At 42.8% G+C, this 19709-nt stretch overlaps 1 protein-coding gene across 1 annotated transcript in view; it reads right to left on the minus strand.

Annotated features, from left to right (window-relative positions):
* Positions 1–19352, minus strand: part of DTHD1 (death domain containing 1) — a 124712-nt gene extending 105360 nt beyond the window's left edge. The window contains exon 1 of the mRNA XM_077477662.1: positions 18851–19352. Within this exon, the coding sequence (XP_077333788.1) occupies positions 18851–19181 (331 nt within the window). The 5' untranslated portion in view covers positions 19182–19352. The remainder of the gene's footprint in view (positions 1–18850) is intronic.
* Between the last annotated feature and the right edge of the window lie 357 nt (positions 19353–19709).

Here is a 19709-nt window from a genome sequence, read left to right on the forward strand (position 1 = left end):
TTTTTATGAAATGCAGTGTTCCTTCTACGCCAGATATACTTGGACACACACCTTCCAAAGAGTTCCACTTTTGTCTCATCGGTCCACAGAATGTTGTCCCAAAAGTCTTGGGGATCATCAAGATGTGTTGTGGAGAAATTGAGACGAGCTTTGATGTTCTTTTTGCTCAGCAGTGGTTTTCTCCTTGGAACTCTGCCATGCAGGCCATTTTTGCCCAGTCTTTTCCTGATGGTGGAGGCATGAACGCTGACCTTAACTGAGGCAAGTGAGGCCTGCAGTTCCTTGGACGTTGTTGTGGGGTCTTTTTTGACCTCTTGGATGAGTCGTCGCTGCGCTCTTGGGGTAATTTTGGGCGGCCAGCCACTCCTGGGAAGGTTCACCACTGTTCCATGTCTTCGCCATTTGTGGATAATGGCTCTCACTGTGGTTCGCTGGATTCCCAAAGCTTTGGAAATGGCTTTATAACCCTTTCCAGACTGATAGATCTCAATTAATTTCTTTCCCAATTGTTCCTGAATTTCTTTGGGTCTCGGCATGATGTGTAGCTTTTAAGGATCTTCTGGTGGACCTTACTGTGTCAAGCAGCTCCTATTTAAGTGATGCCTTGATTGTGAACAGGTGTGGCAATAATCAGGCCTGGGTGTGGCTAGAGAAATTGAACTCAGGTGTGGACAACCACAGTTATAGTATGTTTTAACAAGGGGGGCAATCACTTTTTCACACAGGGCCATGATGGTTTGGATTTTTTTTCACCTTTAATAATAAACACCTTCATTTACAAATTGCATTTTGTGTTTACTTGTGTTGTCCTTGACTATTGTTTAAATTGGTTTGATGTTCCGAAACACTTAAGTGTGACAAACATGCAAAGGAACAGGAAATGAGGAAGGGGGCAAACACTTTTTCACACCACTGTAGAGGTAAGAGTGATACCCAGTCATCCTGGACAAACGACGTGAAACAACGGATGTACTGTTCCAACGTCTGATTAGTCTGTTCAGTTTGACCGTTAGACTGCGGATGGTATGCAGATGACATGGAAAGTTTGATTTTTAAGGCTTCACATAGTGCCCTCCAAAATCTTGAGGTAAATTGGACTCCTTGGTCAGAGAAAATGTTGATGGGTAGCCCCATGGAGTCTAACGATATCATTAATAAACACTCGAGCAGTCTCTACAGCAGAGGGTGTACCCTTCAAAGGTAATAAATGGGTCATCTTAGTCAGCCGGTCAACTATGACAAAGATGGCTGTACAGTCCTCAGAGGGTGGCAGTTCAACTTTAAAGTCAATGGAGATCGTGGTCCATGGCCTTTCGGGCACAGGCAGAGGTCTGAGCAAACCCCAAGCCTTGTATCTTAGCAGAGGGCGCTGGGATTGGCCAAAACATGCAGGTCAGGTGCCTGCTTTGGCCAATCATCATACAGCAATGCACTGCGAGTGCATTATGGGGCGTTCCACGGGCGCTCAAATTTCCCGTGAACACTCCATAAGGGCGAACACCCAATGTTCCAGTCGAACTGATGTTTGACCTGAACATCAAGCTCATCCCTATCAAAGACACAAGTATTGCCCATTCAGGATATACTTAGCAACGTGGGTTATAAAACTCTCGATTTCAATTGTCAATGTACCTGTGACACACAAGGATAAGACACAGGTACATTGATGAGGAGTATTCAATTGAAATCAATTTCCTTTCCCACCCTCCGGGTACAGGTTAGCATACCATGGGGTTCAACGCATCTCCATTTGAAATCGCTGCACCTGGAGAAAGTAGGAAGTAGGAACTATTGAAAATAAAATTATTACTGATAAGGCAATTCCAGCACACCTGTATCATACTTAAAACAGGAACTGTCTGGTTTGCCCAAAAAAAAAATATTACTTTCAGGCTCTTCTCATGAGTAAAGATGGGCCGAACACCCTTTGGTTCGGTTCCTGCCAGAACTCTTGAACATGGCAAAAGTTTGGAACTTGAAAAATAAATCAAAAGTCTCCATTTTGAAGGCTTATATGCAAGTTATTGGCCATAGAAAGGGTATGGGGGCCTGGCTACTGCCCTGGAGTACATGCAGGGCTCAAGTCCTGCGGGAACGCATGGGAACAGAGTTCCTGCACTTTTTCCACAACAGGAACTCAGTTCCCATTAGCAGCCGCGTCCTGCAAGACTTTGAAGTATGCGAGCTGGGTGGCAGGTGCTACACCAGCAGCTGCCAACACAGCTCGCAATAGTAAGTGCCGCACACCAGGGGTGAACTGACCATTCAGGTATTGCAAGTAGAGGGCCCCATGACAGCTTCCGCTTCGATCTACCTGTCAATCACAGCTAGCTGATGGGTAGATCAGGTCTCTGCTGCTAAGAGATTGTATTTAGTCAGACCTCTCGTGATGCGCTCCTCCCCGCCGGCACCTCCTAATTTTCTGTCTCCTCACCCCCCCCCCCAGTCTCCTGCATACTTGCTCTGTGTGTCCTGCTGAATCCCCCCCTCCTCTATCTTCAGTGCCATATGATGAGAGAACCCAGATGAGGAGCACAGCTATTCTGCTCACAGGACATGCAGGGAGAGAGGTGAGCTGAGGGAGGAACATCAGTTTGGGGTGGTAAGCTGAGCACAATACCTGGCAAAGTTTAATGCCAGGAGGGAAGTTTATGTGAAAATATATGATGAGTTGGAATAGCAGCGAGTGTGTGTTGGAGCCCTGCAGAGTTTGCAGCCCCCCAAGCTAACATACATCTCCTAAGCAGGAACACATCACTATCTCCCCAGGCATTCTGTGCAGATAATGTGCAGTTAATTTATGACCTTTCCGTTTAACCCTGTGTTATCCAAACTCTGTTCAATGAAAAGTGTAAACTCACCACATAAACACTCTATATACAAAATAACACATTCCCCAATAAAGATCAGAACATGATGTTCACATTTGCAAGGAAGGACAATGGAATGAATGCTGATTATTCAGAGAATTACCGTATTTATGTTTATTGAGGATTGTTTTTTTTTTTATGTACTAACAGTTAAGCTTCATATACACAATACGAAAATTGGATGAAAAATATCACTTTTGAAGCGTTTGTGCATATGAGCGTATCCTTTTTTTTGGTGGGGGAGTGGATCTTGGGTGGGAGTTCCCACACTTTCTTCCCCAGGACTTGACCCCTGAGTACATGTACCAATACAAAAAAACGTTAAATATAATCATATAGTTTTTAAAGGAGCAGTGATTTTAATGATGCTTAAAGTGAAACAACAAAAATGAAAAATTCCTTTAAATATAGTGCCTGGGGGGTTTCCTTAGTCTCTATATAACACTAAATATTATGTGTTAAACACCACTCTACACTAACACACTACATTATACTGGCACACTTTACTCACGCACTATACTAATACTACACTAACACTCAACACTCAGAGTCAAAATAAGTGAACACACTATACTCATGCTACACGATGCTGACAAACTATACTAACACTACACTAACACTCTACACTCAGAGTCATAATAAGTAAACACACATGAACTCGCTAGTAGCAAACCGAGCCCTGCTCTTTCTATCTCCACTCCAACACACTGCAAAAGCTTCCAGTTGGAAGGAACATTTTATGGTGTGGGGAGGGACTATGAGCACTGAGCCGTGATTGGAGAATGTCATCATCACTTTGTCCAATCAGGGCTCTGACAGTGCTCCGTGCCCTAAGTGTCAGTGCATTGTGGGGTGCTTGGTGGTCGAACATCCACAGGCAAACAGGCGATATTCGGGCTGAACTTTTGCTCGGCTCGAACCGTTCACTACTCATGAGGTATTGAGTTATATAGCACCTCCATATTAGTGGTGACCAGCTATGCATTCCGAGGTAAGTATGTACCCTCTACTACTAATATGTCACAGATGTCTTGTTTATATAAAGGCAAAGCTATGCCATGTTGTACAGAATTTAAGTTAATAGAGATTATATCCAAAATACATATATTGTCAAACTCACCTATTGTATGGGCAGCTGTGACATCAGGATCCTCCATCGGTACATTACTCTCCTTCCACAGCTTGATAGGATCACGTGGTGCATGAAAATTAATAGAGAAATCCTTCTAGATTTCCATGTCCTGCATAGTGGATGGACCTGGACATAATTAGGTCCTTATCATGAAATGCTTGTAATGTATTGTGACAGAGCAAGGCTCTGTCCCTATGAAATTGGTTGTAAAAGGGACACAGAGTTTGCATATATGCAGACTGCAAGACTCCAGAGTGTACAGTTGAAATAGAAAAAAACTGCTCTGGCAGTTTTCTCAGGATTTTGCTATCTCCGGATGGGACTCTGTAGCTTGGAGATTCCTAATGCCGCATACACACGACTGGACTTTCCGGCAAGGTCAGACGGAATCATTTCATCGGATAATCCGATCGTGTGTGGGCATCAGCGGACTTTTTTTTTTCAAGAAGTCTGACGGACCTAGAAAAAGAACATGTTTTAAATATTTCCAATGGAATCAATTCAGGAAAACCGTTCATCTGTATGCTAGTCCGACGGACAAAATTTGACACAAGGGCAGCTATTGGCTACTGGCTATTGAACTTCCTTTTCTAGTCCCGGCATATGTCATCGTGTTCAAAACAAACAGACTTTGGTGTGATCGTGTGTAGGCAAGTCCGTTCGGTCGAAACTCCGTCGGAAACTCAGTCAGAAAGACCGTCAGAGTTTATTCTGATGGAAAGTCCGGTCGTGTGTACGTGGCATTAGAGTCTTGGGTGGGACGGGATTTCCAACCCTGTGTCTGGGTCTTGAGGATAGCCAGCAGGGTGTGTGTCCAGGTGCACACAGCCCATACAACTAGGGGCTGGTGAGAGCAGAAGGAAGAAGAAAGTGGCGTTGGAGAAGTGGCTGCTAGTGAAAGAGTCTCTATGCGACGATAGGCACTGTGTGCATTAATAAGCTCAAAGCTGTGTCCATCCAAGGAGCCAGAAGCTGTGTGCATTGAAGGGCTTTAAGCTGTGTGTGTTCAAGGAGCCCGAGTCTGTATGCGCTTGAGGAGCCTAATTTCGTGTACACATGGTCGGAAATTTCGGCTAGCAAAAGACTGATGAGAGCTTTTCGTTGGATATGCTCCATCGGAATTCTGCTGGCCAAATTTTCGCTAGCAAAAGATTGAGAGCAGGTTCTCAATTTTTCAGACGGAAAAGGTTTCTATCAGAAATTATGATTGTATGTATGCAATTTTGACTCGTAAAAACTCATGCATGCTCAGATTCAACTACATAACGGAAGCTATTGGCTACTGGCTATTGAACTTCCTTTTTCTAGTCCCGTCATACGTGTTGTACGTCACCGCGTTCTTGACAGTCAGAATTTGGTGTGACCGTGTGTATGCAAGACAGCTTGGGTGAAATCCCGGCGGAATTCCATCGGGAAAACCATCAGAGCTTTTTCCGATAAAAATTCTGATCGTGTGTATGCGGCATAAGACTGTACAGGTCCATCTCAAAAAATTTGCATATTGTGATAAAGTTCATTATTTTCTGTAATGTACTGATAAACATTAGACTTTCATATATTTTAGATCCATTACACACAACTGAAGTAGTTCAAGCCTTTTCTTGTTTTAATATTGATGATTTTGACATACAGCTCATGAAAACACCAAATTCCTATCTCAAAAAATTAGCATATCATGAAAAGGTTCTCTAAACAAGCTATTAACCTAGTCATCTGAATCAACTAATTAACTCTAAACACCTGCAAAAGATTCCTGAGGCTTTTAAAAACTCCCAGCCTGGTTCATTACTCAAAACCGCAATCATGGGTAAGACTGCCGACCTGACTGCTGTCCAGAAGGCCATCATTGACACCCTCAAGCAAGAGGGTAAGACACAGAAAGAAATTTCTGAACGAATAGGCTGTTCCCAGAGTGCTGTATCAAGGCACCTCAGTGCGAAGTCTGTGGGAAGGTAAAAGTGTGGCAGAAAACGCTGCACAACGAGAAGAGGTGACCGGACCCTGAAGAAGATTGTGGAGAAGGACCGATTCCAGACCTTGGAGGACCTGCGGAAGCAGTGGACTGAGTCTGGAGTAGAAACATCCAGAGCCAACGTGAACAGGCGTGTGCAGGAAATGGGCTACAGGTGCCGCATTCCCCAGGTCAAGCCACTTTTGAACCAGAAACAGCGGCAGAAGCGCCTGACCTGGGCTACAGAGAAGCAGCACTGGACTGTTGCTCAGTGGTCCAAAGTACTTTTTTCGGATGAAAGCAAATTTTGCATGTCATTCGGAAATCAAGGTGCCGGAGTCTGGAGGAAGACTGGGGAGAGGGAAATGCCAAAATGCCTGAGGTCCAGTGTCAAGTACCCACAGTCAGTGATGGTCTGGGGTGCCATGTCAGCTGCTGGTGTTGGTCCTCTGTGTTTTATCAAGGGCAGGGTCAATGCAGCTAGCTATCAGGAGATTTTGGAGAACTTCATGCTTCCATCTGCTGAAAAGCTTTATGGAGATGAAGATTTCATTTTTCAGCACGACCTGGCACCTGCTCACAGTGCCAAAACCACTGGTAAATGGTTTACTGACCATGGTATTACTGTGCTCAATTGGCCTGCCAACTCTCCTGACCTGAACCCCATAGAGAATCTGTGGGATATTGGGAAGAGAAAGTTGAGAGACGCAAGACCCAACACTCTGGATGAGCTTAAGGCCGCTATCGAAGCATCCTGGGCCTCCATAACACCTCAGCAGTGCCACAGGCTGGTTGCCTCCATGCCACGCCGCATTGAAGCAGTCATTTCTGCAAAAGGATTCCCGACCAAGTATTGAGTGCATAACTGAACATAATTATTTGAAGGTTGACTTTTTTTGTATTAAAAACACTTTTCTTTTATTGGTCGGATGAAATATGCTAATTTTTTGAGATAGGATTTTTGGGTTTTCAGGAGCTGTATGCCAAAATCATCAATATTAAAACAAGAAAAGGCTTGAACTACTTCAGTTGTGTGTAATGAATCTAAAATATATGAAAGTCTAATGTTTATCAGTACATTACAGAAAATAATGAACTTTATCACAATATGCTAATTTTTTGAGAAGGACCTGTATGTATCCAAGACTGTGGGCCTGGAAGAGCAGGTAGTTTGAGTGACCAGTAACTATAGCAGCAGTGCTGCTGAAGAGTAGCAAAGTGGGCTATAGGGATGAGCCCGATGTTCGAGTCGAACATCAGGTGTTCCCCCTGTTCGCTGAATAGTGAACAATATGTGGTGTTCAAGGCAAATTCAAAAGCTGCCGGAACACAGTTAAAGTCTATAGGACACTTACATGAAAAATCAAAAGTGCTAATTTTAAATGCTTACTGTATATGCAAGTTATTGCCATAAAAAGTGTTTGGGGACATGGGTCCTGCACCAGTGGACATGTATCAATGCAAAACGGCAGTTTTTTCAGAAGTGACTTTTTTAATGCTTAACGTGAAACAATAAAAATGAAATATTCCTTTAAATATCAGATGGGGGGGGGGGGGGGCGGCTATGGTATGCCTATAAAGTGGCATGTTTTTCCTGTGTTTAGAACAGTATACCAGTATTCCCCTTAATATTCATGCCAGGCCCCTTTGGCATGGGTGGGGGTCCCCCTAAAATCCATACCAGCCCCTTCCGGTCTTATATGGAAATTATGGGGGAACCCTGCGGAAAATTTAAAGAAGAAATGGCGTAGGGGTCCCCCCAAAATCCATAGCAGACCCTTCAGGTCTGCTATGGATTTTAAGGGGAACCCTGCACCAAAATAAAAAAAATGGCATAGGAATCGCCCCCAAAATCCATACCAGACCCTTATCTGAGCACGCAACCTGCAGGAAAAGAAGGGGGTGAGAGAGCGCCCCCCCTCCTCAACCATACCAGGCCACATGCCCTCAACATGGGGAGGGTGCTTTGGGGTAGCCCCTCAAAGCACCTTGTCCCCATGTTGATGGGGACAAGGGCCTCATCCCTGTGACCCTTGCTAGGTGGTTGTGGGGGTCTGCGGGCAGGTGGCTTATTGGAATCTGGAAGCCCCCTTTGACAAGGGGACCCCAGATCCCAGCCTCCCCCCGTGTGAGTTGGTATGAGGTACAAATGTAGCCCTACCATTTCACAAACAAAAGCATCAAAATGTTAAAAAAAAGGCAAGAGATATCTTGTTGGGGGCATTTTGAGGGCATGTGGCCTGGTACAGTTCAGCAGGGGGGGAACTCTCTCGTTCCCCCCTCTTTTCCTGTGGCCTGCCAGGTTGCGTGCTCGGATAAGGGTCTGGTGTGGATTTTGGGTGGTCCCTACGCCATTTTTTTTTTATTTAGGTGCAGGGCTCCCCTTAAAATCCATAGCAGACCTGAAGGGTCTGCTATGGATTTTGGGGGGACCCCTACACCATTTTATCTTTAATTGGGCACAGGGTTCCCCTTAATTTCCATATCAGACCCAAAGGACCTGGTATGGATTTTAGGGGGACCCCCATGCAATTTTTTTCTAACTTTGGTTCAGGGTTCCCCTTAATATTCATACCAGACTCAAAGATCCTGGTAATGGACTGGGGGGGGGGGGGGTCGTATGCTCTTTTTTTCAATGAGTTTTATCTATATTGCCGAGACCTGACAATTAATTTCAGCCACGATCAGTTTTAAATTACGCAATCAGTTTTTCCTTTAGAAATGTCATTTTGCTGTGGTACTATTCTAAACATTGGAAAAATGCAGCACTTTACAGGCATACAATAGACACCCCTCAGGCATGATATTTAAAGGAACATTTCATTTTTATTGTTTCACTTTAAGCATAAACAAAATCACTGCTCCTGAAAAAACGTCAGTTTTTAAAAACATTTTTTGCATTGATACATGTCCCCTGGGGCAGGACCCAGGTCCCCAAATACCTTTTATGACAATAACTTGCATATAAACCTTTAAAATTAGCACTTTTGATTATTCATGTTTGTGTCCCATAGACTTTTAACAGTGTTTGTGTGTTCATTTGAATTCTTTGCCTGTTTGCATGTTCTGCTGCGTACCGAACAGGAGGGTGTTTGGCTTATCCCTAGTGGGCTAGCATTTTCATTTATGTCTGAATGGCATTTAAACCCCTATGTGGGATTCCTGAGTGGACTTTTTTGTTCTGTTTAATAAATGTAGGCTACCAGGCCCTTAACTGTAAATGTCTGTCTGATGTGGACTCACTGCACAAAAATTCATCTATCAACTTGAGCTAATGGTCCCCCATGTTACAGTATCTTTTCTAATAAACATATGGATATCTTTATAACTTCAAAAAGATCTATGTCTTGGTCAGGGCAAAGTCCTAGCTGTATGACTTAAATTGCCTGCTCAGATAAACCGAACCTCACCTAAGTCCTTTTCATTAAAATAATCCAAATTACCAATTTCCCCACAGCTGAGGCCATTGTGGGATCCCCATATCCTCCACATCTCCAGTGTGTGTGTAAATGAAGAAGTGAGAACAGGCAGACAGGGGTCCTGTTTCCTACTGATGGATATGGACAACGTCGGTCCTCTAGTTAAATCAATCTAGGTAGGGCTAAAGATAGCTACAGATCCTAAATTAATTGGAAGATCAATGATCAAGTAAAATGCGCCATTAGTGAAATTTAGAGGCTGCCATTGTTTACTGAACTCTTTCTAAAAATGCTAGTTGCCTGGTTGTTGTGATGGCCTTTAGGTTCTGTACTTTCGGTGTCAGTGACCTGCAACAGGTAAGCTGTTCCAGAACTTCTGATCTTAACGCTCATTACAAGTCTGTGATTTTCAGAGAAAGCTACCTATACATTTCTCTTATGACAGGTTTCTTTTATAGGGGAGAAGTTTAAAACCTGGAATGTCCACTTCCTGCTGTGAGGACTTGACGGCCAGTTCACACCACAAAAACACACACCAGATCCATTCCGGATGCATTTCTGCATGCGTTTTTTGATGCGTTTCCGCATTCCAGTGCTTTTTTTTCCTATACTAGGTCCAGTGCATTTTTGATGCATTTTACTGTGTTTCAGTACAGTCCAGTGCAGAAAAAATGCAGCATGTTCTTATTTTTCTGGTACTGAAAAGCCCTGGAACTTACTGCACTGGTGTGAACTATGTTATTGGAAACCATAGAACCTACTTTCCATGCATTTTAATGCCAAACAAAAATGCACTTGACTGCATGTGCTGTGAACTGGCCCTGACTGTGCTGTTAGCCAATGACTGTGTGTTGTCACCTAGACAATAACTATAGAATGGAGAAGGAGAGTGGATTTAGGTAATCTGTAATGTAGTTTAAGTCTCTTTATGTTGCCAAATTTTCCTGTGTGTACTACACAGAAATGGAACAGCTCACTCGTCCCCACCCCCTTTCCTGACCGGCCAGGCTATGCACTCGGATAAGGGTCTGATATGGACTTTGGGGGGGGGGGGCACGCCGTTTTTTCGGTGTAGGGCTTCCCCTTTAAGTCCATACCAGGTAGAGGTGCAACGGATCAAAAAACTCACGGATCGAATCGTTCCTCGGATCAGAGTCATGGATCGGATCATTTTTCGGATCAGCAAATAATAATTTAATTTGCAAAAACCTGTGAAAATTCCACCACCATATAGTCCCCACTGTAATATCCACAATCTCCCCCACTGTAATATTGGCTGAGTATGGCTGGGTACGGTTGAGCATAGCTGAGTATGGCTGGGCACGGCTGAGTATGGCTGGGCCCGGCTGAGTATGGCTGGGCATGGCTGAGTATGGCTGGGCATGGCTGGGTATTGCTGAGTATTGGCAGGCAGGGTATTGCTGAGTATTGGCAGGCAGGGTATTGCTGAGTATTGGCAGGGTATCGCAGAGTATTGCTGAGTATTGGCAGGGTATCGCTAGAGTATTGGCAGGGTATTGCAGAGTATTGGCAGGGTATTGCAGAGTATTGGCAGGGTATTGCAGAGTATTGGCAGGGTATCGCAGAGTATTGCTAGAGTATTGGGGTATTGCTAGAGTATTGGGGTATTGCTAGAGTATTGCTAGAGTATTGGGGAATTGCAGAGTATTATCTAGAATATTGGGGTATTGCAGAGTATTCGGGTATTGCTAGAGTATTGGGGTATTGCAGAGTATTGGGGTATTGCTAGAGTATTGGGGTATTGCAGAGTATTGCTAGAGTATTGGGGTATTGCAGAGTATTGGGGTATTGCAGAGTATTGCTAGAGTATTAGGGTATTGCAGAGTATTGCTAGAGTATTAGGGTATTGCAGAGTATTCGGGTATTGCAGAGTATTGCTAGAGTATTGGGGTACTGCAGAGTATTGCTAGAGTATTGGGGTACTGCAGAGTATTGCTAGAGTATTGGGGTACTGCAGAGTATTGCTAGAGTATTGGGGTACTGCAGAGTATTGGCAGGGTATTGCTGGGTACTGCAGGGTATGGAGGGATGGCTGCTTCCATCTCAGGATCTCTCCCCTCCACTGCACAGGTTAGTACAGAGAGGGGAGAGAGGAACCGGCGTCATGGTTTGTTTACAAGTGATCGCTCCGTCGGGTGTAGAAAGATGGCCGCCTCTTCGGAGCTAGGCCGAAGCCGCGGCCTTTCCTAAGGCCGAGACCGCGGAGCGCTCTGCGGATCGCGGCATGTGCTGATCCGAGCGGGTTGACCCGTTCGGATCACGGATTGGTGACAATCCGTTGCACCCCTAATACCAGGTGACGGGGCTTGTGAGGTGTCAATGGAGGTGGCGACATTGACCTCCTGCGCTAGTCCTGTTTACCTGGAGCCACGTTTAAAATGAACAAACTTTTCTCCATGTGCGGGCAAGTCCATTCATTTCAAAAGTCAAAACTTCTTTCTAAGTCCGCCGGACTTTTGGGGAAAAAAAGTCCGCCAGAGCCCACACACGGGCAGATTGTCCGATCGTGTGTACAGGGCATTAGGCTCTAAGGTGGGTGAGCCAGGTTGAGGGGTATAAAACTACCTGTGGGAGGGAGTACATTTTCTTTGGACTTCTGCCTCCTGTATGAGAAGATCTCCTCCTCCATTTAAAAAGAGAAAAAACTATTAAATACACTCACAGCTTTATGCAGATTGTCACCTTGTCATCTACAAATTATCTGGGTAATCACCTCAGTAGTTGGTGTTCAGACTGTTCTTATCCTGAACTTATGCTTAGGTCAGGCGTGTAGACTATGGGGGTTATTTATGAAAGGCAAATCCACTTTGCACTGCAAGTGCACTTGGAAGTGCACGCGCTCTAAATATAAGGGGAAGATCTGAAATGAGTGGAAGCGCTGCTGATTTTATCATCCAACCATGTGCAAGCTAAAATACTGTTTTTTATTTTCCTTGCATGTCTCTCTAAGATCTGCAGAGACTTTACTTGCAAGTGCACTTGCAGTGCAAAGTGGATTTGCCTTTAGTAAATAAACCCCTATGTTAGGTTTGTATGTTTGCAGCTCTGCTGCGACAGGCACGTTCATTCCTGGAACCTTTATGTTCACGTTTGAGTTATTCATTGGACTTGTGTTGACTATGGATAAATAAAGCCGTGGCCTTGCCTTTCCAATCAACAACTGTTTTTGTTTTTATTACATGAAGGTGCTAGGTACTAGATGTGATATTGTGGCTTTATGCCTATTCTTCTAAAAGTCAAGAGATAGGAAACGTTACTCTTTGAATAATGTGTATTAAAGACCGCATGGTAGGCATTCTGCATTTGCTCAATGTCATTATTAATATAATCCAGTAACTAGAACCAGGACTAGTTTTATGGCCCATACCCAAAAGTCTCATACTAACATGCCCTTGAATTTATTATTATTTGTAGGATTAGATATACTGTACATGTATTTTACAATAGCTGTTGCTTAAAGGGTAACTCCACTTTCATGGAAAAAAATTAATCCAAATTAAAAAAAAATATGGGATATACAAATGTGATACAAGTCATATTGTTGCTGAATGTCATTAATAATTACCCTTCCTTTTTCAATCTGCAGATCTGTCATTTTCTGTAAAGTGCAATGCAATATGGCAACCTGGAGGTGTTCTGTACACAGAATGTGTACACAATGCACCCTATAAACATAATTTCCTGCTTGTGTGATTGGCTCACTGATTTTCCCAGAAGTCTACAGTAAGATGTTTGGCGTCCCCTGCAACCAAAATTTGTGGTGAGATACTCAAAATAGGAAAAGGAACAAACAGTGATTTCTTCAGAATAACAAAAGGTAGGACTCTGCAACAAAGTGTGTTAAAATCCTTCCAATGTACATAGATCACCCAGAGGGGAATATTTTTTTCTCAACAAAAGTGGAGTTACGCTTTAAGTAAAGTTTTAGCATTTCTGAACTTATAATTTTGTGCTTTTGTGTCCTTCTATAAATTTATGATATTTTACTATCTTACCTTGTCTATTTATCAAAACATTTTCTTTTTAAACATTGGATACCATAATCTTTATATATGTACGAGTCATTTTTAATGTTTTTCTATATACTAGTTGTCCCCCCTAACACGTTGGTTTTACTTATCACTTGTGAACTATAACCAAAAGTGTGACTAACCTTTATACTGAGCATGCCTCGGCACTCACATCTTCATCGGTTATAAGGCCCCCTGAAGGACAACGCAGTCCACCTCTATTGATACAAGACTGTAAACTGTCCAGAGCTGTCATATACACATTGGATCGTCAAAGTATAAGTCCACTATAATTCTATTGGTTAATGCACAATGATAATAGTGAGGAACTGAACTAAAATGCACAATGGAAAAGTTAATAAAAGAGTAAATCCCTCTAATAAATCTGTCAGAGTAAACCCATATTTAACATCATCTTGGAGGGTTTTATTGTACATCTTGTATTTTGAAGTCAATAGGATCTGTTGGTATCTACTCTCCATTAAAGTAAAAGGGGAAAAATGGGTTCTTTTCACATAATGCATATCCCATTGTGCCAGGGAAATGCTGGTATATATAGCTTACCGCCCAACCTTGTCAGAATTGCTCCAGAACTACCTACAAGGGTACACGTTGATTCCTTGCTGGAAAAAAGATAATTTACTGGACAACAATTGTATGTATCAGGCAAACAGCATATCTACCACATGATTACTTAACAACGCTAGTAGCATTAAGGATTTATCTTGCTGCCTTTGTTTTGTAACCATAGTGTCTAATCCTTCTCACCAATAAATCTTTTAAGCAACCTAAAACATATATTCAAAGTATTAGCGATTTAGATAATAATTCCTTAACTAAATTACATACTCCAAGAAGAGGATCAGTCTCTGTATATTATAGGCTCAAGTCACATAACTAACACATGTCAAAAGAATTTTTTTATTTTTCTCCAAAAAAATTTGTTATTTTCAAACCAATGGGTCCAATGAGTTTCAAAAAATTATAGTCACGTGGGCAAAAAAAAGATCCTCATACTGGTGTTACAGTTTAATGAATTGAACCTTACCTTGGTTCATTAAAGCAGTTGTATACTGCTGGACATTTTTTATATTTTGTTTGTCCTCCAAGGTAAAGGCATAATGTGCTAGTATGCATCACATACTAGCACATTATGTGCAATTTACCTTAAAATGAAGCTGTTCCAACACCACGATGTCAGCTGCTTTCATTTTCACCCGTCTTGCTTCCGGGTTCATGGGCTCCATCTCTGTGATTGGTTTTCGGGTTCGCAGGCACTGTCTCTGTGATTGATCAGAGCCGCGATGATGTCACTGGCTACATGTAATGTAAATATCTCCTAAACGGTACATGTTTAGGAGATATTTACACTACCTATAGGTTGATGGGGACAAGGGCCTCATCCCCACAACCATTGCTCAGAGGTTGCAGGGGGCTTATTGGAATCTGGAAGCCCCCTTTAACAAGGGGGGCCCCCGTCCTATGTAGTTAATGGGTATGGGATATATTCTACCCCTAATCATTCATCAAAAGTATCAAAAAGTAAAAACCACAATACACATTTTTTGACAATTCCTTTATTCATTTTTTTTTTTTTAAAGTGTCCCATGATATTCGATTTTCAATCACAGCACAGACAGACCCCAAAAATAGAAAAAAAAAATGAAAATACTCTCCATGGAGTGTCTCCATAGAAGGCCTCCCGGCGACTCTTTTCGCTGTGACAACTGCTATATAGCAAGGGTGGAGCCACCCGCTGACGTAACCAGATGACCCTGCCCCCTCTGACATCACATGATGTCATAAGGGGTGGGGTCACTCAGATACATCATCGGGTGGCCCCGCCCTTGCCTGTATAACAGCTGTCACAGCCAAGATACAGCAGTTGGCAGGATGCCTCCCATCGAGGCGTAGCTTTTTTTTCTTTCAATCTTACGGGTCCGTCTGCGCCATGATTGAAGATGGATAGACATCGCAGGACACTTTCCTTAATTTTTTTTTTTTTTAACAGTAAAAAACTGTGTATTGTGGTTTTTACTTTTTGACACTTTTTTTGGTGAATGAATGGGTATGGGGTACAATGTACCCCATACCCATTCACATATGGGGGCGGGATCTGGGAGCCCCCTTGTTAAAGGGGATTCCATATTCTTATAAGCCCCATACCCACAGAACCCCACAACCACCGGGCAAGGGTTGTGGGAATGAGGCCCTTGTCCCATCAGCTTTAATGAACCCCTGGAGAAATCGGAAGTTAAGTGGGTGGTACTTAAGGCAATATTTTTGATAGCAATCACTTCAGCCAGAAGGGTGAGTGAGTTGCAGGCGCTCTTGATTCAAGACCCATTTTTGTTATTTCTGGAGGATAGGGTTGTGCTCAAAACAGATCCTTGTTTCTGCCCTAATGTATCGTCTGCATTTCACAGAACGCAGGAGATTATTTTCTAACATTTTATTCCACCTCAGAAGTAGATGAGGAAGGAACCTTTAGTTTATTGGATGTTATAAGCTTTGTGGCTTATCCTGAGGTCAGTAAGAACGTCAGGAAGTCAGATTCTTTATTTGTTAACTTTGCGTTGGCATGCAAGAAAAGCATCAAAATCTTCCACTGCAAGATGGATTAGAATGGCGATTATGGAGGCATATGGATTGGCAGGGAAGCAAGGGCCGCTAGTTAAAGCCCATTCAACCAGGGCTGTCTTAGCTTCATGGGCAGAGAGGGCTGGTGCCACTCTGGAGGATATCTGCAGAGCGGCAACCGGAGTTAGACTTACCGGTAACTCTTTTTCTAGGAGTCTTCCAGGACAGCCTGGTTTTCCAGCTGGTGTTTTTTTTTTTGACTGGTGTTGGAGGTATGTACTGACGTTGTGCTAGTGTGTTATGTCTTTCAGAGCCTTCTGGCGGTTCGTGTGGAACCTGAAGAGGGAGGCCTGGAGGACCACCTTTAAGCAATTTGGGTGTACATGCCTATGTCTCAGAGTTGTCCTGGAAGACTCCTAGAAAAAGAGTTACCATTAAATAAAACATCTTTTTTACATTTTAGAGTAGAGAAGGGTTAAAGCTCATATCTTATTTTTTGTAAGCCTATGTCTTAACTTCCTGCCCTGGAAATGCAACAAAAAATTAGTGGAAATCTTTCCAAAATGAATGTAATTCCCTTCTTATGCCACATACAGACAATCAGATATTCCGACAACCAAACCATGGATTTTTTTCAGATGGATGTTGTCTCAAACTTGCCTTGCATACACACAGTCACACAAATGTTGTCGGAAATTTCGAACATTAAGAACGCGGTGACGTACAACACGTATGACAAGCCAAGAAAAATTAAGTTCAATAGCCAGTACGGCTCTTCTGCTTGATTCCAAGCATGCGTGGACTTTTGTGTGTTGGAATTGTGTACACACGCTGAGAAATGTCCGATGAAGCATAAACACATTCGGAATTTCCGACAACAAGCTCACATCAAAAATTTGTTGTTGGAAATTCCGATCGTCTGTACATGGCATTAGGGTTGTGGTGAGTTTTCCCAGAAGGAGGAAGGGGTGTTGATTGCAATAAAAACTTGTCAAAAGGTCTAACCCTTTACTACTTTATCTAACAATAAGAAAAAAATTGCCTTTACTTACACTTTTTAGAAACATATTGGTAGCACTCTCTAGCTTAGTATGATGATTTTTTTTTTTTTTTTCAGTAGTGTAGGCAAATTTAAACAGCCAAGCATGTGTTTGAATCTGGGTCAGGGTATGTGATCCAGGGATGCTGGAATGACTCATCAGGCAGCATCTCTGATGCTCCCCCCCTACTTGCTGGACCTTTGCAGAAACTTCCAGAAGTATAGCAAGGAGGTTAGGAGGTGCTGCCAACCCCACAGCCAAATGGGCTGGTAGAGGGAGGGACCTCTCAAAACAGCAGGGGCAGAGGAGTTTGGGTGGAAGCTGGAGAAGGAGTGCAGAGGAGGCCGTTGGAGGCCCTTGATGGGAGCCCCCTATTCTGGGAGGGGGGACCTCGGGCCTGGGGCTTGGGTGCAGGAGGGATCCTCTCACAGCACAAGGAAGAGTCCTGTCCAGTGGCACGGGAGCAGGTGTGAGGACAGCTGGAGATGGAGATCCCCAGGGAGAAGACAGCCAGGTGGCTGGTGAGTGAGACGGTTGGGGAGGACCGAGAGACAGTCTGGGAGGACTGAGGAGTCTGAGATGGTTGTAGAGTCAGTTTGGGATGACTGTGGAAGATTAGCCAGGAGGGCTAGTGAAAGGGGCAGCTGCAGCCAGGCGGGCTGGCAGTGCCTGAAGAGGGGGTGCTGCACACTGAAAGACAGCTGCACACTGGGAGTTTTCTACACACCAAAGGGACCTGCAGTCCCTGCCTATAAAGGGTTGTTACTGGATCTGGCTGAGTGCCTTGTCAGATCCCCCAAACAGTGCTCCATCTCGGTATGAATGTTTCTGCAAGCAATATTTGTGCAGGAGGCAAAAGAGGAGTGTGTATATGGACTGTATATAGTTGTGTTCCTAAAGAGTTTCTTTTACTGATGTCAAGTGGCCATCCCACAATATCCCTATCCAAGTTTAATACCCCTAATAAACAAAACAACGTTGCAGGACTGTTTCCTGACTCTTGGAGTGTGCTGTGGAAGTTCGGTGTGTCTGGCTGTGCAGGGTAGGGGATCCCTATTCACCAGCGACCCCTACAGGGGTAGCGCTACATTTATAAAGTAGTGAGTGTTAAAAATTTGTTAGGCTGAGGTAACATATCCGAACAATAGAATACATTTGTTTCAATAAGAACGGATAGGCTAAAACAGTACCACACCATAGTAATTATTTAGTAAAAACGCTATATGAAAAAAAAATAAAAATATATATGTGTGTGTGTGTGTGTGTGTGTGTGTGTGTGTGTGTGTGTGTGTATCTATCACAATTGGTGAAGGGTAATCAGGAGCGGTATAAGAAAACAAATTAGTTTATATTTTGAGTTGAATGCATTTTATAAATCTCAATATTTTATTCATGTTTCATTTTTATAACAAGTAAACAATAATAGACCTTTTTTCCTGTAGTGTGGTACGACCGTACCAGCAATGTTCACAAATTCTCTTTGCAAATGATTAAAGTAGTGAATGTTACTTTCATTCCAGATGTATAAATCACTGAAATTGAAACACATACAGCAAAAAGATTTACCAGCATTGAATGTTTGGTGAATGTCACATTTACTGCTTTATCAATATACCCCTATAAGGTTTTTGGTAAAAAAATTTTAAAAAGGGCAATCTCCAATCTGTTGGAAAAATCTACAAAAAAAGACAGCAAAAAACAAACAAAAAAAAAACAATATCTAATACACTTTAAGAGCAGATGTAATATTAAGAAAATAATACAACGCTGTTTCTCCCAAATAAGTCAGTGTGCTGTATATACTGTATAGAGTGCAATTATTCTTACCGTTCACTGAGCTCAGGTCCTGAAAAGTGTCCTGAATCCTGTTTAGGAGGTGAAGTGTAGGCTTTAATGTTTCTGTTGTTCTGTTTATCTTTTCGCAGAAAGTTCTAATGAGATCTTGTATTAGTGGAATTAGTGCGAAGACCAATTCCTCTACATTTTCCCTGTTTTTAAGGGACGCTTCCTCTAGTACATCTTCCACATGGTTATTGAATTGTTTAATGTGTGTCAGAATCAGAAGAAGATGATGAATCTGATCCTCAGTATTTGTGGTGTTACTGGATAATAATTCCATTCTGGCTGTATATTGATGTGATCCTGTGGCCGGCTGCATCTATTCAGGTAGCAGGGAAATCTGAAATGTGCTTTTGGTCCACAGTCCTCTGCCTGTTTTAATGACCCAGCCAGTCCTGCTCTGACCTGCCAGTCATTGAGTTACTATGGACAGCAGTTACTCCAGTAACAGGAAGGAGTGGCAGCACAATACACAGATTTCAGCTAGTGATTTACTTCCTCTACAGTAAGTCATTTTTCTGCATGACATAAGCTTTCTTTAAAGTATTTATTTTCCTATTGCAACACTGAGAAGTCTTCTTTTGTAAACACCTGAACTCAGAAGCAAAGTGCTAGCCTATCCCTAATCTGGATTTACTGTGTGATCTGAGATGCAAGAGCGTAGATCAGCTGGACAAAAACTTTTCTTTGTTTACCCTACAAAACAAGTATGTAGTAATCTGATGTAGAAATGTCAAATTGATACTGCTTTGGTTTGTTAATTGTGATAGTGCTTTAGTGTGGTACTTACCAATGAGTTCTAGTCTTGTTTTACCCTTCGTTCACCTATGCCTTTTTTAGTGTGTTT

The sequence above is a fragment of the Lithobates pipiens genome, unplaced genomic scaffold (genome assembly GCF_037356315.1).
Source record: "Lithobates pipiens isolate NorthernLeopardFrog02 unplaced genomic scaffold, aLitPip1_a1.2 Scaffold_13, whole genome shotgun sequence".
Lineage (NCBI taxonomy): Eukaryota > Metazoa > Chordata > Amphibia > Anura > Ranidae > Lithobates > Lithobates pipiens.